The sequence below is a fragment of the Lissotriton helveticus genome, chromosome 2_2 (assembly GCF_964261635.1).
Source record: "Lissotriton helveticus chromosome 2_2, aLisHel1.1, whole genome shotgun sequence".
NCBI lineage: Eukaryota > Metazoa > Chordata > Amphibia > Caudata > Salamandridae > Lissotriton > Lissotriton helveticus.
Window position 1 is genome coordinate 325673489 of NC_136060.1, and position 27207 is coordinate 325700695.

Sequence of the window (27207 nt, forward strand, 5' to 3'; positions counted from 1 at the left end):
TTTCAAGAGTTCGAGGGTGGTATCGAGGAGACCCTTGAGCAGTGTGTTGCGTTTATTTAAGATGAGAGATGACTATGGTTTCTATGTTTTCTCTGAAGCTATCTTCCTGGCAATGTGTTGCTTGTTTGAGAGATCTGTCAAGGGTGAATGCTAAAGGATTTTTATGGTCTGTCAGCTTGGGGGTGAAGGCAGGTTTAAGTTACAGAATGAGGCTTAAATCTGAATTTTGGTGTTGTTTACAATTAGAAGGAATTAAGTTTATGTGGGGTTTACCTTTGAAAAGTAAGTTGACATCCAAGATTGGATGAGATTGAAGCAGAATTTGAGATACTGTATGCCCTCTTACAAATCTTTACTCATGAAGAGCCATCCTACTCTAGTTTACATCGTATGTTAACAATAGACACAAATTTATCTTGGTGTAATCCTTCAGCTTCAGATCCTTTGCCTACTTGATATATTTGGAGTCCTATAAAGTCTAATCCTCTTCACAGTGATGTTTTCCCTCTACATGCAAACCCTAGGTTTTGTTTCAGCTCATGTTGGAAATATCATTTAGAAATATGCTATTGCTACCCAACTGAAATTGAGATTGTCATCTGTCAATGACTTCTCTAATTCCTTTCTGTATCACACCAAAGTACTCATAGATGCCTCAGTCATACTAAAGTCCAATCCTATCAAAACAGAATGAGTTCTCTTCTCTGACACAGATGACAGATGTATGCATTCATCTCACGAAAAACTTCACACCTCTTGTCTCGGGATATACACCACCTCTTGGATTTACGTTCAAAGCAACAACCTCTTCCAAGTCCCCATCTTAAAAAGGAAATCCAGAATTCTAGGTCCTTGCTGTCAAAGATCTTTAACGTACAATTTTACACATTGAAATCAAATATCTGGGCCAACCCAAAGAACTTGATTTCTCTCCTATAGATAGTGGCAATGTTTGCCCAACTGGCATCTCTAGCAATACCTTGGCACAGCTGAAATAATCATAGTCACACACTTTTGAAAGTAAAAAGGGAAATCTGGTCAATTCCTGTCTTCTTACATTGGCTTACTGCAAGCCTTTATCATCTTCAGTTTCTACTATTCACCAAGTCTCTGGTATGCCTGAAGGACGGTCTTGCCTTCTCCAGCGGGAGGTCCACATAACAAAATAGGCCACAGGATTTAAAGGCCTGGGTTTCAACAGCACACGAAAAAACAAAGTTAGAGACAATCTTTCACAATCTGAGCCCTAATATTGTGGAATATATTGTGTTTTTTAGGATGTATCATTGCAATTTTGCATTGCACATATGCATACTAATTTTATTTATCACCCACAGTCTTGCATTATACAAGTAGGCATTTGCTAAACATTAACAATCATTCGATTTTAGAACTTTAACAAAAAAATTCTGTCAGACAATTGGGTAAGGGATCATGGGCTAGATGTAGGTAAAAAGGTTTTCCCAATTCTAAAATACCGAATTTTACCGATTCGGTATTTTAGAATCGGTAAAACCTATGTAGGTAATTATTCTGTATTTTTTACCGAATCGTTAAGATTTGGTAATTAAGGAATCGGTATTTACCGATTCGGTAATTGCCATTCATTCCTATCGGCCTGGAGGCCCATAGGGATGAATTTCAGTTACCGAATCGGTAAATACCAATTCGGTAAAATTGTGAAATAGTCAAGGGTGGCAGGGTGTCACTTTGACACCCTGTTGCTCCCCTGATTAGTGCTTGTGTGCCATGCGGCACACATACATGCCCTAAGTATATGGCACAGGTGTAAATGCACATATTTGCATTTATATAGGAATTCGTTATTTACCACAAACTAATAGTTGGTGGTAAATAACGAATCTTTAAAACCCTGTAGCACTGTTTACAGTGCTACCTACATTTCAAAATACAGATTCGGTAATTTTACCGAATCTGTAATTTTACCAAATCGGTCAATTTACCGATTCGGTAAAATTACTGATTCGGTAAAATTACCGAATCTGTATTTGGATACCTACATCTGGCCCCATATCATCTATGCTTCAATATTACACTAGAGCCCATGATGGCCACTGGGTGCCAGGTAAGTTGGGGGCCCTTCCTCTGTCCACTATTTACAATCAGCCCAAACGTTGGGTTTTCCACAGGAAGTGTTTTTAACTGTCAGTATGGTGTATCAGCCCTTGTTCATGGGGAGCACTCCTCTGTGGGAAATTGCAGTGTCCTGGTTAACGCATTTCATACATCCGGATCTCCCGGGAGCTTAGGGTCAGTTCTCATTAGCTCCATTATGAAACCGTCAGTAGTGTCCCATTCCGCCACATCTTTCAGTCATCCAGCCGTTAACGTTGTTCTTGGGCTGAGCCAACTTATCACCAGCTTTCTCCTGACTAGCAATAGTGTAAAATCTAAACACCTTCTCTTTATTGTGTTTTTCGGGTGGCAGGCGCCAATACCCAACTAGAACACTGGCAGACAGCACCATGGTTCTATTGGCAGTCTGTCCTTGTGCGTGTTCGCCACTTGCTCCCAGCCATTTTAGACCCTCAGACACAACTATGCAAGTTGATGATATGTTGCTTCATCTGACCACGTTTAGGACATTGTGGGAACTTTCTTTTTTCAAGTTTATGAAGCACTGCAGGTATAATGTATATTATGTGTGTATAGTAAATTTGTATCAGGCGGGATCAGCTATTTACTAGCAGGGTCAGCCTAGGACAGAAAATAGGCCCAGACACCAGAATAAAAGTGGTCCCTATTAACAAATCAGATAGCTCAAAAAAAGTGGCCCAGGTTTGCGAATAGGGCAGTTTTTAAATTGTAAAGACACAGTGTATGTATGTTTTGCAGACTATGGGAGACTGCATGCGTTTATGCTTGCTAAAGGCAATGTTTATTACAATATCAGAGTTTTTTTTTTATCGGCACAGCAGACCATAAAACAGGGCCAGAAACCTCCAAAAGAAACATTGGCATAGCCAATAGGTCTCGCCTTTAGGATCTTTTAAGCGTTTAGCTGGAGCTATTGTCTTTCTTTTGCATTGTCACTTGGATGTGCACAACACATACTTTAGGCTTTCAAGGTCTATGTCAAGTACTACTCATGATTCATTTCCTATTACAACCAGGGACATGTGCAAGGCAGCAGTCTTTCTGTTATTATCTATATTTTTGATTAATTTTTTTTAAAAAAGATTAAATGTGGCGAGCCGTGAAGAAAACTAGAGGGTGGTGTGGAAAAGAGCAGACAGGAGAAAGGAGAGTGGTAAGGAACAAAAAGTATGTATAAAATAAAAAGTTTGATATTGAGATAAATCTATGTAAGACAATCGAGAGATAGGCTGGGTGAGGAAAGAGGGTGGAGAGATACAAGAGGAGAGAGGGCGCGAGTACAGAGAGAGGAGGGGAAGTGACATGTTCAGCGCTTCCTGGGTGAGGGCCAGTCCTGTACACAGCAAAGCTCACAAGTTACAGGCTGGCTTCATTTTAACTCTTTTCCAAGACTCAGTTCAGGCTGCTTCCATGAAGCTGTGTCCAGGCTCTGCCTCTGCCCACCCTCATGGTTGGAGGGTAGTGTGGGGGGGGGGGTAAAAGGGTTTTGATCACGCTCACCAGCAGACCAGGGGGAAGGGAGGGCCCTCGGGAGGGGGGGCAAGGAATGCCCATTTGGATAGGGGATCCTACTCCGAGATCTGCAGAATGCACGCGGTCCCTGCAGGGGACCCCATAGGAGGGCAGACCCCGTAGTAGGGCGTGGGGAGCCGATCGCCCAGTTCAGGGGAGGGAGGTGGGCGGGCCAACTGAGGAGAAGTCCGTCCCCCCTTGGGACAAGATATAGATGCGCCCTTCCCTCCTCGTGCCCTCTTTGCTGCTGCCCAACTCACTAGACGGTCGGACAGGCTGCTCCTCGCCAGCCTAGGTCCTTTAGGCCCCCTCAGCCCCCCCTCTCTCACCCCAATCCCCCTTCGACGGACGCGAGGCCCGCGCTTTCCAGCTCAGATCGAGGTAAGAGGATCAAAAGGCCTCCTCCAGGGCCCCGTCCTTGGGTGCAACCCGAGTTGACAGGGCCCCGTGGCCATGCCACGGGGGAGTCTCGAGATCCGGATTACTGTCGAACGATGATTTATGTCGTGCGTGGTCTGAGTGCGGGCTGGGGCACCAAGGATGTCGACGGACAGCTGGTGCGGGGGTGGTGTTTAGGCTGTAAGATTCCGGCCAACATACAGCCTCGCGGCGGTATTAAACAGCGAGCCCAGCTGCGATTGCGGGGGTTGTGTTTAGGCTGTAAGATTCCGGCCGGCATACAGCCACGTGGCGGCATTAAACAGCGAGCCAAGTGCAATTGTTGTTCTGGCTGCAAATGATTCATTCATGGTTCAGGGGACTGTGGATAAAGCACGAGCCGGGACGAAATAGGTGGGGCCAGCCGCGATGTTGGCGGGCGGTCCATTGTGTGCTAGGGGTTTGTAAGAGGCGCATCTAGCCCCTCGATTCGTTGGTGCTCGCAATGCCCGGGTGAGCGCGTGCTGTGCCTCACCATACTTTAGGTACGCAGGGCACGCCACCGGCATTTGTTTCGGATCGCAATGCCCGCGGCGAGCGCGGGTTGTGGTCCAACATACCTCATGCATGCAGGACACGCTTACAGGCATCCTAGGCTCTGAGGCCGAAGGGGCGGAAGGCTATATGCTGCACAGCAACATCTCGAGCAGATAGAAGGAGCGGGATGTTTTAAACGATTGCTTCAGGTTCAGGCATTTCTTGAGTAGTCCGGGCTTTGTATTGAGCATCCGGGTCACGGGGAGTAGTCCGGGTTTTGTATTGAGCATCCGGGTAACGGATTTCATGCAGGCGCCCCTGGTTAGCATTAATTTCCGGTTCTTAGGGAGACGGCAGGCGCACATGGGTAGCAATCAATTCCGAGTTATATTGAGCCTCGCAATCATTGCCGGGTTATATGGAGCCGGCAGGCACACATTGGTAGCAATCATTTCCGAGTTATATTGAGCCTCGCAATCATTGCCGGGTTATATGGAGCCGGCAGGCACACATTGGTAGCAATCATTTCCGAAGTTAAAGTGAGCCTCCGGTTGACAGGCAATTCGGCAGGCAACGGCCCCCTTTGTTACGCCGGTACAGGCAGGTTCGGGAGCTAGTGAATGACAACGCTTTGAGCAAATTTAAGTTAGCTGGATCAATTTTATAGGGCGGTGCGAACCGTGCTACGGGCAAGAGCTGATTACAAGCAGTAACACGGGTAGGAGCAACACGCTAGTGAGTGACCACGCTTTGGGCCATGTTAAATTAGCTTGATCACATTTAATTGAGCGGTGCGAATGGCGCTACGAACAAGAGCGGATTAGGTGCCAGTAACCCAGGTATGAACAACACGCTGGGAGTGACCACGCTTTGGGCAAATTTATGGGCGGTGCGAACAATTCAGGCACAGCACACAGGCGGCCTGGGGTGGGCTCTATCGCACTCAGCAAAATGAAGGCAGGAATGGCAACGCGGTGAGGTATAGGGCATAACGAAAAATGTTATCACGGACACGAGCGGATTACTATTTGCCTCGGGGTTATGGCTTGTGTGCAGGCACGTGCAGGGACTCAGCATAGGGCGTCACAACCTTGGGTCACAAGCCCAGCAGTGCCTAACATGTGCGTGGCGTTCGGCTCACTCAGCCGCGACACACACGCGGCCGGGGTGCTCTCACACGCAGCACAAACGTTGTCGGTAAGGAACACGGCGTGGTATAGGGCAGAACGTGCGAAGGTATCCCAGATGTCGTGCTGTTTCACGAGCAGGTGCACTAGATTTGAGTCAGCGCTCCTTTTGGGAAGACTATAGGGGTACCCCGTTCACATGCTCAAATTAGTTCATGGCCTAGATACACTTACACTCCACAGGAGCACGCCCTGGGTAAACTGGCTCAAACTGACAAGGTCAATGTTCAACTGTGCAACTGGTTAAGTGCCAAAAATAAGCGTTATCGCTATTCATTGTAGCTATGTTGCGTCGCCTTGCTACGTATGTAATGCGTGTCCCCCATTTTCAGGGAAACCAAGATTGACTACCCACTAAAGCAGCGAGAGCCCGGCTCCACCTCCTCAAGGCATAGGTAAGAAGGAGAAGGGGGGGCGCCGAACTACGAAAAGAGGGGTCCCCGACAGGACCGGGAGGCCGGTGTTCATGGCCTGGTCTCCCCGGAGCCCTGTGTAGTTTACGGGACACTGGGTGGGGCCAAAACTTAAACAATGTTGATTTTAATCAATACAGGAGCACACCGCTAAGCAGACGTCGCCGCACCATATTCGATTAGGAAGGTCCAAATTATAATGGAGGCCATTTAGGTCAAAGTAAGTATGAGAATGAACATGGAACGCCAGCAGTTAGAATGAGTCGGGGTCTACAGATTCACGGGGATTCGCTCGGTTGGTCATTGCAATTTTTCTTGCAGGGAGTGAGGCCACACAAGATGTCAGAGCGGAGAACAACTGGAGCAGGATCAGGGTTGGTTTCGGATGCACAAGCGGCTCACGCAGCGATCTTATTACAACTAGTGGAAACAAATGGCGTCGCATGGGCCACTGATTTGCTTAAGGGCAGCACGGCGACCCCACGCGTTAACAAGGACATTATAGCATTGGATGATGATGATGCAGGTGGTCAAGGACACGCTAGAGCGTCGAAAAGGGTGAAGCTTCCTACAAACAAAGAATTCCCGCCGCCGCCAAAAAAGAAGGGCGGTGCAAATACGACGGTCGCAGTAATACATGAGTCAACTGGTCCTGCAAACTTGCCTGTTGCAGCACTTGAGGTGCCTGGTCCATCAAACTTTCCGGACAACAGGCATCCACCAGCAGAATACGCCACTAGAAGCCATCTTGGTAAGATCTTGTCCACAATGGAAGTATTTATGAAGGAGATGAGAGAAAGTGTGGCGTCCGGCGCTAATGGGGGTAGGCCCTTCTAATGTGTGGGGGAATGGTCCTTCAATGCCTGGCCCATCTGGAGTGCCCTTTGGGGTGCAGGAGGGCACTGACTTGTCCAACTTGCCTGCAGCATCACCGGCGTCCGTGCCTGTATTACCAGCGTTACCTGCCACGCCCCACATGTCACTGTCATCCCAGCAGAGCCAGCCCTACCGGCACCAGTGCCATCGCCCTCTGTGCCCCCTCCTCTTGCGGTGCCCACGCCTCCGTCGAACACAGCAATGCCGCCTGCCGCAACACCAGCCGCTCCCCCAGCGCTGCCAGGCAATGAGGAGGAGGTGGTGTTGGACGCACCTTTGTTGTCAGGCCGGTCTTCCTTGTCCTGGGAGGTTCCGCTTGCAGCTAAGGAATTTATATGGAAACGGGAGTTTATCGATATTTTCTCATTACTTATGTTAGGTCAGCAAGGTGCAGATGTACGTAGGGCAGGCCTAAAAGAAGACGACAAAAAAGTTAAATTTCAGCCCTGGCCAGAAAAGTCCATTGACACGTGGCTGGAAGCATTTGCAATGTTGTCCTCTGTTATCATGGAGAAGTTTGGGGACCAGGGACCGGCTTTAGTACAATATGGGAGATTAATACACAATGAGGCGAAGAAGTGGGGAGGTTTAGGTTGGTTGGGTTACGACAGGGAATTCCGGAAGAAAATGTCCAGATAACCTAACATGAGGTGGGACCACAAGGAAGTTTAGCTGTGGATGGACCATATGGGGTCCAGGGCGCTCCAGGGCGTGACAACAAACAAAAAAAGTCAGGATGCACAGGTAGTGGCAAGTGATAAGAGCAGCACAACAGTTCAGGCAGAGCAAAAAAATCCCCCCTTTTGGTGGGGCCAAAGGGGGAGGGGTCAAAGAAGGGGTGGCGGGAAGTCTCCGGCGGGGTCATGCAGATTGTTTAACAGCGGGCACTGCCATTGGGGGAGATCCTGCAAGTTTACACACATGTGCAGCAACTGTGGAGGGCAGCACCAGGCAGGTACCTGCAGGACACCCAAAGGACATAAACAAGGTGGTCAGCAAGGGGGGAGCGGCGGGTCCTGGCAGAATAGATAACACGGGCTCGTCAGACCCCCCCCGCCCCCCCACCTTTTACACCCCTCCTTTAACACTGCCTAACAACACATCACCACCGCCACACGGCATGAGTACTGCCCCCCCCAGTCAGCCAGGGTCAAGGTTCGGCGCAGTGAAAGGGCCATCACCGATAAAACTGGACAGACTAATTAGTTTGCTGCATAAATATCCCAATAGATTGGATGGGAGACTGCTCTTGGGAGGGTTTACAGAAGGTTTTGTCACACCATACATAGGGGTGCCTGTGGCACGTGATGCTGAGAACTTGAAATCAGCTAGGGACAACTCGGAGGTGGTAAGAGCAAAGGTTGTTAAGGAACTGGAGCTAGGGAGGGTTGCTGGCCCATTTTCACAGCCACCGCTCGAAAACTTCATTGTATCCCCCTAAGGATAGTACCCAAAAAAGAGCCCGGGGCGTTCAGGCTGATACACCACTTGTCCTATCCCGAAGGAGAATCGGTCAATCACAACTTAGAGGAAGGGGTGTGCCTAGTCTCTTACTGTTCATTCGATGTGGCACTGGACCTCGTACGCAGAGCGGGTAAGGGGGCCTGGCTGGCGAAAGCTGACATTGAGTCAGCTTTCCGCCTCCTGCCAGTGCATCCCAGCAGCCAAAACTTGCTGGGTTTTAGGCTGGGCAATGATTATTACTATGACAAGTGCATGCCCATGGGTTGCTCCATCTCGTGCGCATTCTTTGAGGCTTTCAGCACCTTCCTACAATGCGTGCTACAGGAGGTGGAAGGGGTTGAAAGTGTGATGCATTATTTGGATGACTTCCTCTTTGTAGGTAGAGCAGAAACACCAGAATGCGCGGAGGCGCTGGCGAAATGTAAAAAAATAGCAAAACACCTGGGAGTGCCATTAGCTCCGGGAAAGACCGTGGGCCCAGCGCAGGTTTTAGTTTTCCTAGGCGTAGAAATTGACACGGAAGCTGGGGAGGCCAGGCTTCCAGCGGACAAAGTCACCGAACTGGCAGCTCAGATCAAAACGGTACTGGGTCAAGATAAGGTGTCACTGGATGATATACAAAGCCTTCATGGAAGACTAAGCTTCGCCACAAAAGTGATTCCAGGGGGTAGAGCTTTTGCGCGCAGGTTAGCCAGGACAGCAGCAAAGATAAAGCGCAGACACCATCAAGTGAGGCTGAGTTTGGGGACCATAAAGCTGTGGGGGAATTTCCTTGAACAGTTTAATGGCTCTGTGATTTGGAGGGACCCCTGGTCCAGCAGCCAGGAGCAGCCAGGAGCTGACGTTGTTTACTGACGCGTCAGGCAGGGATGGTTTCGGCGTGATCCTCGACAGGGAGTGGTGCGCAGCGGAGTGGCCAAATGCATGGAGAAAGAAAAAGATAACTGCCAACATAACGGTATTGGAATTCTTCCCAATTGTAGTGGCCTTCCACCTCTGGCCTTCCATGTTAACTGCAAAGAGGGTGGTCCTGTGGTCCGACAACATGGCGGTGGTCCAGGCCATCAACACCCAGTCGGCCTCTTGCGCACTTGTGCTATGCTTACTTAGGGAACTTGTCAAAGTATGCCTGTACAATAATGTGGAATGCAGGGCTAGGCACATCCCAGGAATCCAGAATACGGCTGCTGACGCACTTTCACGTTTTCATTGGCAGCGGTTTCGAGATGCCTGGCGGAGAGTGAGGGAAGAGATGACACCTTTCCAGGCTCAGCTCTGGCACCTGCTGCGGTGGCGCAGCGCATTAGAGAACTAGGCGAGATGTCCCTGGCACCCCGGACCATCAGAAGATATCAGACTTGTGTAAAGACATTTTGCGAAATAATGGGACCTTGGGAGGAGGAAGCCGCAAGACAGGTTGAGAGTGTGCAGTCATTCATGGTTTGGGCAAAAGATGAGGGGAAGAGCCACTCGTGGATAGCCGGTCATCTGTCGGTTATCGGGCACCATGCCCGGCTGCTAGGTCAGAAGGACCCCACCACATTATTCACAACCAGGGCGGCACTCAAAGGATGGGCAAGAGTGATGCCCAAACAAACCGACCAAAGGGCCCCCATAGACTACGAGACATTAAAGAACATGCTAGACGCTCTTCCAATGGTCACCCACTCTGCTTACGAAGCAGCCCTATTCGCTGTGACATTCAGCCTAGCATTTTTTGGAGCATTTAGGATAAGTGAATTGGTAGCCCGCTCCAAAAAAGAGATGAACTCTAAGGCGCTGTTGATGAAGGACGTTCGATTGACAGCGGAATCAGTAGAGATTTTCTTACAATCCTCAAAAACAGACCAGGCATGCAAGGGTAGGAGCATTTCATTACAGCGCCTGGGCAACGACAGCTACTGCCCGGTGGACTTGCTGGCCGCCTTCCTGCCTCGCCGGCCAGACACGGAAGTGCTGCTACTGATACATCCAGACAGCTCCCCGGTCACAAAGTATCAGGTGGACCATGTGATGCAGGGGTGTATATTCTTAGCAGGCTACACAGCGAATGGGGCCAAGTTCTGCTCGCACTCTGTCAGGATAGGTGCGGCCACCACCGCCTTCAGGGAAGGCCTCCCAGCAGAGGCGATTAGGAAAGTAGGTCGGTGGGATTCCAACTGCTACAAAAGATATGTGAGACCATTGAGTGTAATACGCCCCGTTAGCAGAACTAGGGTGGACAACGTGTAAATAAAAGAGGAATAAATATGTAGGCCATGCTTAGGTGGCAGTGTAAGATACAATGTGTGTTACAAATTTGAGTTGCCACATCTTGGTGGTTGTATGACGTTGCAGTGCTTTGAAGTGTTTTAATAAACTATAATCTTGCAACCTATTGTGTTTCATTGCAGGAACAAAGGTATGGGTGTTGGGGCACTCTTATGTCACCAGACTGGCGAGATGGGTGAATGCTAACACCTGGAAGCACGGCTTCACCAACACTAATATATCTTGGTTCGGCTTCCCCGGGATGCATTGGGTGGCACTTTTAGTGACGCTGCGTAGGTTATGTAAAGAAAATAGGCGAACGCCAAACATCTTAGTGGTGCACCTAGATGGAAACGACCTGGTAACATTAGGCAAGAGGCGACTGTTAGACGCAATGAGGAAAGACTTGAGCATAATGAGCGGCGAACTGGGAAAATGTAACATAATATGGTCTGAAATAACTCCAAGACCTATCTGGCATGGGGCAACATCGCAGGAGGCGCTAGAGGTCACACGTAGGCGCGTAAACGCAGCGATACGCAAGTTCAGTGTACTGCGAGGGGTGGGTTTCATCAGGCACGGCTTGCTTCACGCTAAATCTATTGGCTGCTGGGAATCTGACGGGGTACATTTGTCTAAAGTAGGCATGGCAATTTTCCTATTAGTTCTAGGCGAAGTGTTAGAAACAGCCGGATGCAGATAGAGGAGGGCTAAGGGCTAGGTAGTGGGGGCTCTGGGTGCAGCGGGTGCCACGCCCAGGGCTGTGGAGGAGTTACAAGGCGATCCCCATACAGGACAGGCGCAGGAACAGGACCTGAAGCCCCAGTGCGAATCGCACCGTGCTGAGTCATACATAATCCAAGGGGCCCTTCTTGGGGACTTGGTTTCGACGGCGCCCCGTTAGTCCTTAGGTCGGTTGTAAGCCTGAGCAACCGGGGGTTTGCCGATAACGCCCCGCCTGGATGGAGAAGGTGTGATTTGACTCTCCCTTGCCCGGAGGGTGGGGTGGGTGGACGTTATGTCTGCCGGTGGGAAGATTTCCTCCCAAATACCACACCAGGCTATGGCCGCTGGTGTCCGCTCCTTTGGCTCAACTTCAGGCGCCCTGCAACAAGGGGTTGCGGGGTTTTAGGGGGTCGCCTGTCAGTTAACCCATTCTGTTATTTGTACTACAAATAAACCTGCAACTTCTTCATCCCAACGTGCTTGTCTGTGTATCATTTGGTTGGGGGAGGTTGTGGGCAGAGGCGTACCGATGTCACTACTATGGCCAGTGACAGTGTCTAGCTGGTGCCATAGTTCAGTCGGTGGCATAGTTCAGGCGGTTGACATGTCAGCAGCAGAGATATGCATGTAACCTACATGTCGTAGGTTTTATCGGACCAACACCACTCAGCGCGTTATCGTCCCGATCCAGAGCTCTGTGTGGACCTCAAGAGCTTCCGCCCCAGTAGGCAGTACAGGCAGCTGCTGCAGAGCGGTGTATTTTGAAGTTACACCTTCCACACTCCCCTGGGGTACAGGTCCACAGAGCAGCCCAGGCTCACCGCCACCAGTCACCCTCCCAGCCCCTCTGCACAGTCCATCTGCCACACGCCTGTTTCGCCTGTGCCCTGCTGGTGACTAGGCAATAAATTGTGTTCCCAACGCTGCATCCTGTGGTGTTAATGTGCTCACAATGAGGGCGGCCATATCAGAGAAGCCACCACCAGGGGAGCCTGATGTTATCCCCATTCCCCAGCTGAACTTCAAACCACCCGAGAGCGAAGAGTAGACAAACAAGTATTTGCAATGCAATAGGTCCGATTGCATTGCAAATACTTAAGTTTAAAACTGAGAGCGCTCAGTTTCTTTATATATTTGTTAACTTTAACACTGTGTGCAGTGTCCTTGACACGGGCACTGCGCTCAGTGGTAAAGTTAAAAAATATATAAATAAACCGAGCGCAGTGTCCGTGAAGCAGCGCTGTGCTCAGTTTCAAAGTTAGACAAGAATTACAGCCGTATTGGTGACCTAACCTCCGCTGCTAACCTGTCTACAATCCGAACACCTATGGCTTTAGGAGTGGATATAAAGTAAATTTTACCTGCAATGTAATTTGCATTTATAAAAGCGCTATCCACTTCGCCAGATCACACCCCCTAACAGCACACTTCTGTGTAATAAAAGTCTGAACCGAAAAATGTCTTTTATTTATTTTCGCAGTTTTATACAGTGCAAACTCGGCCTGAGGTCCACATCCGTTTTTAAAAGGGACATGGGAATTAACTTAATTCAATTAAGTGATTTGAACAGATTCGTAGGATGTTGAGCGGACACCGAGATTCCAAGCTGATCCCGCACTGTTTGTCAACCTCAGGCCTTTCCAAGCCCAGAAGACCCTGAAACATGGCTGGCTCTGCCCCCGCCCTACTTAACTTTTACCATGACAGCATAACGGACATTACACTTGTAATCCCAAAATATTGAATGCATTTTTATGAGCCTAACTCAAGGCACTCATCGGATATATGACATTTATATGACTTCCTCTACAATTAATTGTAATTACAAAATATTGAATGCTTTTTATGAGCCCCTCATAGGATATGTGAAAGTAATATCTAGGAGTCAAATCTCTCTCTAAATGAATCCGCTAAAGCTGGTCCATATAGCAAAAATAGAATAGACGGATTCCACGGTGAAAGGGGCGGGGCCTTAGTTGCAGGGGGCCTCGGCGCTATAAGATGAGCTCTCGTAAACATTTACTCACCGCACTCATGGCGGAGCTGAATAAATTTAGATTCACCTGGGTGGTGGGAGAGTTTGGTTTTGGGGGCCAGTCATTTGCTAATCTGTCCGATAGCCCATTGTTCAAAATTGAGCCCGCTATCTCCCCCATCCCCCTCCCAAACACACACACAGGTTAAAGCCTCCCGCGGCTCCGAGTGATGGGATCTGGCCATACAAAGTCATAGTTCCCCTCGGGCTTCAGTGAAATCTCATCAAATCATGTGTACAGAGCTTTAAATGAAGAGGGACGGGCCCAGGGCGGAACAAGTACTGTGGAAGCAACATCCTCGGCAGCGGCTACATAGAGAAAGGTCTGCCAAAGATCACACAGAATGAATGCCCACATGCATCAAGCCTTTTTGTATTCGCAAACGGTGCGAATCGAAAAATTCGGCAGTTTGCGAATGCAAAAACCTTTTTTGGGATGCATCAATTTCTTTTCATTTTTCGCAATTTAAGAAATCGCAATTTTTTGCGATTTCTTAAATTGCAAAAGCATTTAAGAAATCGCAAATTTTGCGATTTCTTAAGTGCTATGCATGATTATTTTTAATTTGCGAATTCACATTTTGGAAGGGGAAAATTACCATGAAGTAAACCTTCGTGGTAATTTGCGAAAAGTTTCAAAAATGCACAAAAGTGCATTTTTGAAACTTATATTTTACACACACACATGCCCTTGGGACGTGTGTGAGTAAATTGTACTTACGTTACATTTCAGGGGTGCAGGGGGGGTCCTGTGGACCCCCCTGCACCCTTGAAATTGCATTCTCATTTTGCGATTCCTTAATTGCGAATTCGCAAAATGAGAATGCCTTCCCATTGATTCCTATGGGCCTCAAGGCCCATAGGAATCAATGTAATGCCATTCCTTAATTGCGATTCGCAATTAAGGAATCGCAAATAGAGAAAATTAAGAAATCCCAAAAACTGTTGAGATTTCTTGATGCATAGGAATTTGCGATTCCTAAATTGCGATTCCTTAATTTTCGCAATTTAGGAATCGCAAATTCCTACAAAGATGCATGTGGGTGTATGATTCTTCTGCGAAAAAGTAAGCTGTGCACTGCTGTCCCACCAATTACACACACTCACTTCCTTCATCCAGGCACTTGTGTGCTCTTCTTTTTCTCTTGCTCATGGACAAGGATGATAAGAACCCTCAACAAGCTCGCGCAGCAGCAGAGGGAGGCGTAGCAGCAGGGGGAGTAGGGGGCCTGCAGTTGTGGGAGCGATAATTGCTGCCATATGGCGGTGCATGCTCCCGCAAGTAGATCACCTCACATGCATGCGTTGCCATTGATGGCAATGAACACGTGCACGTTTTTGGCTGAAAAGCCAAAGCATTCGAAAAAGTTATTTTTGCCTACGCAGCGTATGCGCGCTGCATAGGCGAGACCTAAAAATGGCTCATTGGGCACTGCCTGATTGGCCTTTAGGCCAGTCCTACACTGATTACTTAATGCTTTGCTTATGATTGGAGTATATTGTTCCCCAAACCACATTGCTTGTTTGAGAGAATGTTCTATATAGTACAATACAAGAAATTTGTAGAGCACCCAGCTGCTTTTGAACAGGCGTCTCAGAGCTAGCGTCACAGGTGAGAGCGAAAGAAAGCGAGAGGTTATAGTCAGCAAGTCAGGTGCTTTTATAAGCAGGAATCGAAGAGCAAGGTTTTGAGGTTTTTCTGAAATTAGGTTCAGAAAGGCTACAACGTACGTAGAGGGGAAGAGCATTCCACAGCTTGGAGGCAAGGAAATCCAGGGATCTACTGTCTCTTCCAGCTTTGTGCATGTGAGGTAGCTGAAAAAGCTTGAGATTATTCGATTTCAGGGATCTGACTTGACGGTGTGGCTTGAACCTCTTCCGAAGATAGACGGGGCCCTTTTGCATGTAGGCCCTGAAAGCAAAAATAAGAGCCTTAAATTGAATTATTTTAGAGACAGTGAGCCAATGGAATTGACAACAATGATAAGACACCAAAACTCTCGGAGCAATCTTTAAGATTAAGCGTGCAGCAAAGTCCTAAACTGTTCGAAGACGTTGGATTAAGTAAGCAGGGAGGCCTAAATACAAACTATCGGCACAGTCAACTTTGCATGGACAATATTCTTACAAAGTCCAACTGAATAAGGTGGAGTGTTGTCCTAAGTGACTCAACGTGGCAGAGCATGAGGCAGAGATTGGCTTGATTTGGGGGTCAAAATGAAAATGAAAGGTTGGGGTTGAAATTCACTCCAAGGTTTCTGTGAGTAGGGGCCGAACGAGAGGGGGGGGGGGGTTGGAGGGTCACACAGTTCTATCGGCCATCAGTTGCTAGGGTCTGGAGATGTCTTGGTATCAGAGAAGAAAATTTCGGTTTTATCGGAATTAAACTTGAGGCAGTTTTTATTCATGCATTCGACTAGTGGCTTCAAGCACCGTTTAAAATAGCTCAACATCACTGGTGAGTCCTCCTGAAAGGTAAGGATGATCTAAGTGCCATCCGGATCTATGTGGCATATTTATTGCAGTTCAGAAAGAAGCTTGAAATCCTTCTCTTCAAAGATTATCTCCATCTACCCATTGAAACACCATTCAATCAAGGAACTGTCAACAGACCATATCAGAGTGGAATTCGATCATCGTCTGCACTGGCTTTATATGTGATCTCCAAATCATTCTCCTACCTCTAACTCTTGTACACCGCCCCCTCATAGAATAATCCACTGTTTCCATAGCTACGTTTAATAGCCAATAAAGTATTGTAATTGCATTTATATAGCGCTTACTACCCCTGAAAAAATAGTGGTTGTAATTGAAAGAAAAAGCATCTCATAACAGTCCAATTGCATTGCATCAAACTATTATATGGCTGTTCTTAATATGCCACTGAACTGAAGTCGAGTGGTTGAAATAGAATTGAAACGTGTACACTGTAGGGTCCTTCCACGTATTCATCTATTTCCAGTGACTAAGGCACGTCATGCCAATAATTATGTGGTACAGATTTACAAGTTCCGTGTAAGAAAGTATAGGATTCCAGGGATCTCAGGTTTTCCATAACTAAAGCTCCCACACCGGCAATGGAAATAAACGAGGATATAGAATGCTCTCTGTAGAAACTTCTATACCAGGAAACAACAGGTTTTCATTGGTAAGAACAGTGACAGTGTTTCTTCCTGGTGTAACAGAACATCGTTCTTCAGAATAGGTTTTTGTCAGCGTGAGGCCTGGCAAGCAGGAGAAAATCCAACAAATACATCTAAAGACAGAAATTGCTTCTAAATAAAAATGAGAATGATTTATAGATCCATATTCTCATTTCTATATGCCATATTGATGAGAATCTGATGCAGTGCTGTGCCGCAAATCACCTTGCTGCGCCACGCTGCACCAGAGTGAAAGGGTAGGAATGCGCTGTATTTATCCAATATGGCACATTCCTGGTCTTTTCCTCTGTGATGGCACTGTTTTGGCAGCCTAGCACCAACACAGGCACCCTTGCATCATGGTGCAAGGGTGCCTGTGTTGTAGATCCGATTTTTTTTTGCAGGAAGGGGCACCTTTATGCACAAAAACAATCCTGAGAGGCTTTTTCCTGTTTCTATGTGTGCTGTAAAATGCAGCATACATGGAAATAGGAAAAAACGATTAAAAATAGAGATTTCTCCTCATTGCGCCTCCCTTTGGGAGTCGTAAGGTTTTGGCACATTCCCAGGTTTTCAAGTTCTTGTAAATCTGGGGATGCGTCAAAATCCATGGAAGTTGCAGGGGAACACCCACGCAACACCCATGGAACGCCTACCCAGGACAGAGTAGCGCAACACAGCGATTCGCGATTTGCGAGCCAGGTTTTTGAGGCTACTCAGACTCACGCAAATTGGCTTTGCATGGCTTCATAAATGTGACTTAGGGCTTGCACCAACATTTACCACTTTGTGTGGTACAAACGTGACTCAAGCCTCTCGTAACTATACCTCTTGGTGATTAGTATTAATGTTATTAGGCCTCTGAAGTCCTTTGGCATGAACATCTCAAGGCAATAATATTCCCATAGCGTTTCTGTGCTATCAAGCTTTCTGCCCCTGGGAAGTTGTTGGTTACTGGTGCAAAACACTATAAGTAAAACGTTCCCAATAATTTAGATGGCATCTTCCAACATTACCTTCCTGCAATCCATATTCCTGTGTTATTCGTTCTACTGACATGCACCATAAGGGAGTAGGGATTTTCCTCTTCAGTTTTTTGCACCCGTTTATTTTGCAAAACACTGTATGCAAAACATTCCCCAATATCTTAGATTACGTTTTCGAAAATGGATTCCCTGTAATCAAATTCCAGTGTTTTTAGTTCGGTTTATAAACACCGTCAGGCAGTAGGGAACCTAATCTTTAATATAAAACATATTATTAGCAACTTGGACTGCTAATTCAGCAAGGTGTAATGTAGTGCAAAGCTCATTCGCAGAACAGAATAAAAGCATCTTTTTTCACTAAGAAGATTATGAAGAGTCTGAAATGCACATAAAAAAGAAAGCCGCACAATTCAGGGAAAATTGTACGAAATTACGCATAAATGGCAATTCTATGAAACCTTATCAGGTTATCGTGCTAAATGTTGTTTTTCACAAACAAAGGAGTGTGGTGAGACAATGTACTACACATAATTACCTCATTCGCAAGAGCGTGTGGTATGATAGTGATTGTGAATATGTGCCGGACATGTAAAGAAAATACTGTATTCACACGGGACAAAAAAAATGCATTCCAAAGGTATTACACCGTGCTAACTTCACTTTGTTCTCAAATATAATCTATGTGCAACGTCCCAGGTTGATGTGGGAATCGGTAGGGACAACAAGAACCTGCACTGTACTCAAGATCTGCAAAGATATGCAAAGACATGGAGTGGCATACTGCAGCAAGGAAGAGCAAACGCCATTTTAGGAATAAGCAGCCACAACAGAAACATGCAGATGCATACTTTTTGGACCTGACATCCTTGACATGGTTTTCCCCCAACCATTTGCCTTCAAGCCTCCTGTTTTAGCTGACTTCGTTTTTGTTGGCCATAGGACTCTGTGCACTTCACCACTGCTAAACAGTGTTAAAGTGGTTGTGCTCCCTCCTTTAAACATGGTAAATGTGGCTTACACGGAGTTGGCCTTTTTAATTTACTTGTGATCCCCTAGTAAAATGGTACTTCATGTAACCACAGCCTGCAGCACTGATTGCGCCTCCCACCTAAGTAGCCTTTACACATGTCTTAGGCCTGCCATTGCAGCCTGTGTATGTAGTTTTAAACTGCCCGGGGAGGCTGTTCCTGAGGGAGTCACCCTGGGACCTACAGGAGAAGACATTGATGCCTTGGGAAACCTACCTAAACTGATGAATTGGAAAAAGGAAGGAGGGCCCACCTCGGAGTAGTTCTGCAGAGTGCAGGAGTGTCCTACTGTGGCAGGCCTAGTCCCAGACTGCTGGCAACACCTATGATGATCACCTGATTTACTGGGAGAATGGTCTCCTATGCAATGAGTCTAAGGCTCCTGAGCCTTCTGCAACCTGTGTGTTGGAGGTCCTGCAGTGCTAAAGGGCTTCTTACTCAAGCTGGCTCACGATGATCCCCAGGCAAGACATCTGGGGCAAGATCTTTGGCAGGCTTGTCACCCACTTTTATTAGCCCCGGATGAAGATGACCTCAAATGTGTTCTGCAGGTCATATACCAACTACTAGGCCAGTGGGAAGTCAGTAGGGAAGCATAAGGCTCCCTTGGGCCCTCTTCCAGTCATTGGCACTTATTTAGAAAGGGTGAGCTTCAACGTTGTTGGAACTCTGGACCCCAAGACAGCCCTAGGCAAGAAGGATGTGGCCAGCTGGACCTCTGCACCCAGATGAAGCTCTGATGGAAGAAAATCAAAGAGAATCTGAAGCCAGCCGGGAGCTTATGACGCTATGTCATGATCCCAATAATACTGATGATCTGGGCCCTATGAGGTTAAGAAATGCAAATGGAATGTCACCTATCTGGTAGTCCTCAAAACCCCAGGATCCCTTTTCAGGTTCTACATGTCTGTCGCCTGAAGTCCCATTTTTCAATATTGAGTTTGGTGTCTACAGAATTGTAATTGTAAACCCTTTTTGACGATAAAGTCAGATTTTAAGTCACAATTCTCAAATGCCACTTTTAGAAAGTTGCTTGTATGGGGTGGATCTGCACACCAGTATTCGATTATGTAATTAGGTTATATGGGTTCTGAGGAAATTTTAGCGTGCTTACTAGCATGAGGGTTGCGTGCCTAACTCCCTCCTAAATAATAATCGTTCAGATACAAGTCCAGGGAGACCCTGGGCTGCTAGAAGCACAACAGTTGGGCATTAAGCCTTAATTAAGAGGCTTAATGCCCAACTGTTGTGCTTCTAGCAGCCCAGGGTCTCCCTGGACTTGTATCTGAACTTTTAGAAAGTTAGCATATTCTAGTCCTGAACACTTGGTGCCTGTAGGATGTATCCTTGGATACAAGACTAGGTATAACTGGCAGTTGGTGTTTGTGTATTGCTCCCAGACAGTGAGACAAAGGGAAATAGATTTTGGCAGGAGGGACAATCTATGACTTTATGAGGAGGAAGAGCTGCAACCTACCACACATGCACGTCACCAAGCCCCTGACTGAGCACACACACAGAGGGCTGACACAAGTATTTTCTAACTCAAGACAAGCTAGGGCTAGGGCAGGGAGACAGGAAATTCCAAGCACCTCTGGGGTGAAAGTCTATAGAAACATCAGCTACTTCAAAGTGGCCACCAGGGATACATATTGTACCTTCAGAGTCAATTCTTCTGTACACCTTTAGACCTGTGGAAGACTCAGAATGACTACTGGGCTGCTCTGCAAGAAGGGCTGCTACTCTGCTGTCCTTCTGCCCTGCTGCCTGAGTGAGAAGAACAGGACCTGTATTCTGAACACAGGACTACCAGAGTGACTCCAAAGGCTAGTTGGCTGGCCTCTGATCAGAGCCTCATGGACAGAAAAGGCTCAACCCACATTGAATCCAGCACCTGTACTTTGCCTGCTGTGAGTCTTGCCTCCCATGTCGTGCCATCCCAGTCCTGGAACCTTGGAAATGGACCTGAAGGTGCTCTGCCTGCCCAGTTGTGGTCTCGTGGGCAGAACCGATGTAGTGCAATGCACCGTCTCTTAGCCTCACATCGGAACCTCAGCAACAAGACTCATTCTCAGTGCAGAACCCCGGAGCTCCTCGGAAACTCTGCTGCACTACGCATTCTTGCATAGGACCTCACTGCATGACTCATCCTCAGGTTAGGATGTCAAATCACGGCCCGGCAGCTCATAATTACTGCTACTTCGTGACACATCCTGGATGCAGGACCTCGCAACATTCCTCAACCCGGATTTAAGGTAATTTGCTCAGCAGGCCTAACTTGGTCCCGGAGTCCTGCTCACACTCCATCACCATCAGTCTGAATCTGTGACTTTGTCCCAGTCCAGCATGACCAGATATTCACAGGTGGCGCTTGGTGCTCCTGAACATGTTTTCACTTGAGCTTTTTCCATATACTAATGAATTACTGCACATTGTGTACCCTACTTCTAAGGCAGCATATAAATGAGACAAAGATGTCACACAAGCAACCTTACAGATAATGTACTGTCTGCATCCGTTATTTGCTATATTCCAAATTTAGGCCTGGGGAAATTTTAATTATAACAACGAAATTCCGAATTCCTTAGTATGTGAAATTCACTACATTTCTCATAATTTTAAGAATTCACATACCTCTTTTTTTCCACACCTTTCCTTAACCACTACCGCGCTACCGCGTTTTCCCGCTGTGTGCTGGAATTTCAAAAATGCGCTGTTTATGACAAAGCCAGCTCGTCATCCGCGTAGTGCAGGTAACGCCCATGACGAGCTGGCTTTGTCATTAGCGCTGAAGGGGTTAAACAAGCAGTGAAAGGCCAATAGCAGGCCGAAAATGGAAAATCACACGCACGAGCTTGTGGAATTTACAGGTCCAGTGTATCGCTAGGCACGAGACCTAAAAAAAGAGTGAGATACCAGCGAGAATCTGGATCACACAGAAAATGTCTCACTGAGTAACATTTTCTCCTTGAACAGTCACCTGCCAGAATCTTAAAAGACTTTTTACGCGAGGTGCGTGCTCAGGTAAAAAAGAAAAGTGATGCGAGAGAACAGCAAAAACACAAAAAAAAGTATAACTTTGCCAAATTATTATACAATTTTGTGACATTTTGTGAGAGCAAATTATGAAATATCGGGCATCCCCCAATCAAATCAACTGTTAATTCAAAACAATCTTGAAAGCAGACAAAAAGTATAACACCGCTATCTATACATGGTACTAAGGGAATGAGAACATGGGATGATGTGTGGAAGGGGAAATGCCAAATCCGACACGGTGGGATCCTATAAATTAATGAAGCAGTAAACATGAGGAGAGGCAAGAATATCAAAGTTGTATGGAATCGAGTGGAGCCTGTTGACCAAGTTAGGAGTTAACTGGTGCCTTCATAAGTCACTGTTCTCTTGAGTGGTGTCTTCCTTGTCCCATCTTTTAGGATTAGCAATCATGTAGTCACTAATGACAAATCTTTATAGAAGCCGATTTTCTCAACAACACTAAAGATTCTGACACAACTTTCAAGCCATGCCAGCTAGAGTACGAAAATGCAGTTTAGTGATATTGACTTCAAGGAACATGTCAATTTAACAGGTTATGGTTGAAGCCACAACCAAACATTACCTGTATCAGCGTATGGACAGCATGTGTAACCGGAAAAACAGCTTCGGTCCTAGATAAACACTCCGAATAACCCAAGTAGTATCCGAGTTTCAAAGCATCCAGGATTACAGCAATCCCTGCAAATAGTGCTATGCCACCTAGGAAAACGAAATGTACATATTTAGGATGAAGCCATAGGAAACGCCTAGCCAATTTCGATTTAAAACGGGGGTGGGGCTCAGAAAATCTCAAAGTCTCAAAGACTACTATTGCTGATATTATCACAAACAGTTGAAAGATTGTTTTTAATGTGTTCCCCTTGAAGAAACATTGGTATTTTTCTCAAAAATAGGAGAATTCATTTTTAGGATGGCAGTTTTATTATTGCCAAACACAAAGGCAGATTTACAAAGTTGCCACACATTTCAGTGCAAAGTTGCTGTGCAGTGTTGTGTAAATGGGAGAGAGCGGGATAGAGCCATATATACTGTGACATGGCGGGCACTCCTTCTCGTTTCACTAGCACTTCTGCACAAGCAGGCTGCCTAGTACCATGCACACACCTTTGCACAATAGTACAAAGCTGTCTGCCTGATTTCTAGTAAAGGTGTCTGTCTGATTGTCTACCATATGTTTTGGACAGGAAGGATACCCTACCGGTACAACATATTATGCCAAGACACAGTTAAAACCTCCTCCACATTGGATGTGTGCTGTCGAGTGCAGAACATATGCAATGAGGTAAAATTTAGAGAGGTTTAAACATTTCTCCTTTTTAATTGCTAGCTTTAAAGGCATTATTTTTGGTGCAAATCTCTGTCTACGAATGTTAGTGGACAGGGCTTTGCATAATAAAAGCACTAATTCTCTCATGTTGGTACCTCCCTTGGTTAAAAAGAAGTCAACCCAATCTTGCGCTTTCTCCGGAAACGCGCCTCCTATCTGGAACACACCGCCCAAAGATCTTCGCTGCAACCCCTCCTACTTCAACTTCAAAAAAGGCCTAAAAAACATCTTCTCCAGAATTTCTGGGGTCCTTACGCTACACTCCTCTCCACATTATACTTGACTTACTCCTGCCTCTCTTCCTCACATATATTCACACCCTCCTACTATTTACCCCCATACTACCTCCACCTACTCCTTCATGCTTTGTACCACATAGGTTCTGCCCTACCCCCATACTTTCCCCCCATCATCCCGTGCTGCAGACGCACAATTATACTAATCATAGTATTGGACTTCCTGTACTTCTGATCTTCCTGTCAATGTATTTACTGATCTTCGAACTCTGTTTATATTGTCTTTTACACCCTTTTCCTTTTGTACGAATATAATACTGTAATCCGGTTTGACTTCAAGCCCCTGTAAAGCGCTCTGGTAACTCTGGGTCTAGCCAGGTCTATATAAAACTGTTTAAAGAAAGTTTTCATCGGAACGTTCCTGTACCACCCATGGTACACCCCCTTGACACAAAGCAATGAAAAGCAAACCAACTCAAGCATTACAAGTGCTGTTTTGCACTATTTAGGGTACTTTACAGCTCTTATACATTTTTGTATGGGAAAGTAATCCCAAATAAACATTTCAGTCCGTTTGCATCATTTTTGTGCTGCACACCTGGTCTAAAATGTCTGCCCCTCAGTTTCTCTGGAACAATTGTTTCTAGAAGTGGACCTAGTAGTTCTTGTCAGGGAAGCAGAGATGAGTGTGTTTAATTTTCATATTTTCTTTAACAAAGAGAGATCGAGAGAGTAGTAGTCGTAATGGTGTTCTCCCTGACATAGTCACATGCACATATGAGCAACTAGGATAGATTTATAAATGGGGTCCTGAGTAGAATCCAAAGATTTTTGAGTAGACGTCTCACCCACTAAATAGTGGCATTCTCCTTTATCCGTGCCTATCCACACCCTGCTAGGATGGCACCACCAGGGCGGACTCAACTGTTTTAACAAATGCCGTTTAGCATGATATCATTCCTCTATTAAAAATGTCTTTTGTGATGATCTGATTGTTGGGGAGGATTGAATTCAATTTGTGCATCCTTTTCTAGAGAGGAGATCCACATCCACCCCTTTTCCATACTGATGTTGAGGAGGCAGTTCTATCTGGCCAAGTGTTATGTGGAGGAGGATTCCAACATATTTATCCATGTTACTTTATAAAGGTGACCGTGCACATACAGCCACAAGCCATTCCTCCATGGCTTCCTTCACTGGCCAAGAACCACCCGTCTTTTTTAGAGACCTAGGGCCTAGATGTATCAAGCTTTTTGCGATTCGTTAAGGCCGAAATTCGCAGAATTTCGGCCTTAACGAATCGCAAACGGACATTTTGCTTCTTTTGCGATGTCTGAGAAATTAGCAAAATAAGGAATCGCAAAAAATTGTGATTCCTTATTTTGCATAAGCATTTAAGGAATCGCTATTTTGCGATTCCTTAAATGCCATGTATGAAACATTTTTACATTGCGAATTCAGGTTAAGGAATCGCAAATTAACACCAATTTGAGGTTTGTGTTAATTTGCGATATCCTTTCAAAAACCAAAATATGACAATTTTGAAGGTGGCATGTGACACACATACATGCCCAAAGGGCATGTATGTGTGCCATATGCACACACATGTAAGTTTCAGGGGTGCAGCAGGGTGTCCATGAGACACCCCTGCACCCTTGAAATAATTCTCAAATTGCGATTATCAAATTGCGAATTCGCAATTTGAGAATTACTTAACAATCATTCCTATGGGCCTCCTGGCTCATAGGAATGCATGGGAAATTATTCCTTATTTGCGAATTCGCAAAATGCGAATTTGCAAATAAGGAATAATAAGGATTCTCTAAAAAAAAAGCGATTTTTTACATACATTCCATTTTGCGAATTCTAAATAGCGATTCGCTAAAAATCGCTATTTAAGATTCGCAAAATGGAATCTTGATACATCTAGGCCCTAACCACTAGAGACAAGGAATTTTAAATGTTTTTTTTTTGCAGCACAAAGCAGGCATGCCCAATGTAAATCTAGAAGGAGTGGTTCCCTGCTACATATTCAGAATAACCCCATACTCGGTTCATGCTTAAAGGTTATTCATACATGGCCTAGTGAATGCTTAATCCTGATACCCATACAATGCACGGATTAAATAAAATCAGGTGTTTGTTAAGCGTGACTACTCACCCGTAAGGGTCTCAAGGCACTGGGGGTATGGAGGGGGGTTCGCAGGTTCCAGTCCATCAAGAAGGGGGTCTGTCAAAGAGCCAGGTTTTGAGGTTTCTTGCGAGATGTAGAGCGAAGTTATCTGTCTGAGGTGGAGCGGAAGGTCGTTCCAGGCACTGGCCGATCGGAAGGAGAAGGAGCGGCATTCTAATTTTGTCTTTCTGGTGCGGGGGACCACGGCGTAGGAGAGCTGGGCTGATCGTACGGTCCTTTGGGGTGCGTGAAATTTGAGTCGGCTGTTCAGGTTTGCTGGTCTGGTGTCGTGGAAGGCCATGTGAGCATGGGTTAGCATCTTGAAGGTGACTCTAGCTTCGTTGGGGAGCCAGTGAAGTGTGCGCAGGTGCTGGGAGATGTGTCAGTGGCATGGCAGGTTGAGGACCAGCCTTGCGGCGGCATTTTGGATGTTCTGTAGATTGTGGGTGAGGTTTTTGTTTGTTCCGGCATTGAGTGCATTGCCGTAGTCGAGCCTGCTGGTGACCAGGGCGTGAGTGATGGTCTTTCTGTGTTTGAGGGGGACCCATTTGAAGGTCTTACGTAGGAGGCAGAGGGTGTGGAAGCTGGAGGACAAGACGGAGTTGATCTGGCGGTCCATTTTGAGCTCTGAGTCTAGGATGATACCCAGGTTGCGTGCGTGTTCGGTGGGGGTGGGGGGGCTTCTGAGGGCAGGGGGCCACCAGGTGTCATTCCAGGGGCCTGGGTTTGGGCCCAAAATGAGTACTTCTGTTTTGTATCTGATTAGTTGTAGGTAGCTGTTTTTAATCCATTTGGCAACGGCTTCCATGGCTTCTGGAAAGTTGTGTCTGGCGGTGTTGGGTTTGTTGGATAGGGAGAGGATAAGTTGGGTGTCATCTGCGTATGACACAATGTTGAGTCCGTAAGTTCTAACGATGGGGCGAGCCGAGCCATGTAGACGTTGAAGAGCGTAGGGCTGAAGGAGGACCCCTGCGGGACACCGCAGGTGGTAGGTGTAGGGTCTGAGAGGAAAGGGGGGAGTCTGACCCCCTGCATTCTGCCGGAGAGGAAGGAGCGGATCCAATTGAGGTCCTTGTCTTGGATCCCTGTGTCATGGAGCCTGCATATTAAGGTGCGGTGAGAGACTGTTGAACGCCGCTGAGAGGTCAAGGAGGATGAGGGCTGCTGTTTCTTCTTTGTCCAGTAAGGTACGGATGTTGTCTGTTGTGGCAAGGAGGGCAGTGTCTGTACTGTAATTTTTTCTGAAGCCTGATTGGGAGGAGTCGTGGATGTTGTGCTCTTCGATGAATGTGACGATTTGGCTGTTGATGGCTTTCTCGATGACTTTAGCTGGGAACGGGAGCAGGGAGATGGGTCTGTAGTTTTTGAGGTCGGTGGGGTCTGCCAAGGGTTTCTTCAGAAGGGGGTTGATCTCAGCGTGTTTCCAGTCGCCAGGGAACGAGGCAGTTGCCAGGGAGTGGTTGATAGTGTGGCAGAGCATGGGTGCAATGGTGTCGGCAGCTCTGTTGAAAATGTGGGGGGGGAGGGGTCCGTGGGGGCCAGGGAGTGGATTGACTTCATCGTCTTCAGTGTGCCTTCGGTGGTGAGGGCTGTCCAGTTGTCAATTGCTGGCTTCAGGGTGTCGGGAGTGGTTGGCGAGGGTTCAGTGTGTTGGTTGTCTTCGTCAAAGTTGTGGTAGATGGTCTTGATTTTGTGGTGGAAAAAGGTGCTGAGTTTTTCACTGAGGTTTTGTGAGGGAGGGATGTCGGTGGACTCGCT

General features: G+C 46.7%; 1 protein-coding gene across 1 annotated transcript in view; it reads right to left on the reverse strand.

Annotated features, from left to right (window-relative positions):
- The window catches only part of LOC144821656 (proton channel OTOP1-like), a 376460-nt gene that overhangs the window by 145543 nt on the left and 203710 nt on the right, over positions 1 to 27207 (reverse strand). The window contains exon 2 of the mRNA XM_078678888.1: positions 22276 to 22412. Within this exon, the coding sequence (XP_078535014.1) occupies positions 22276 to 22412 (137 nt within the window). The remainder of the gene's footprint in view (positions 1 to 22275; positions 22413 to 27207) is intronic.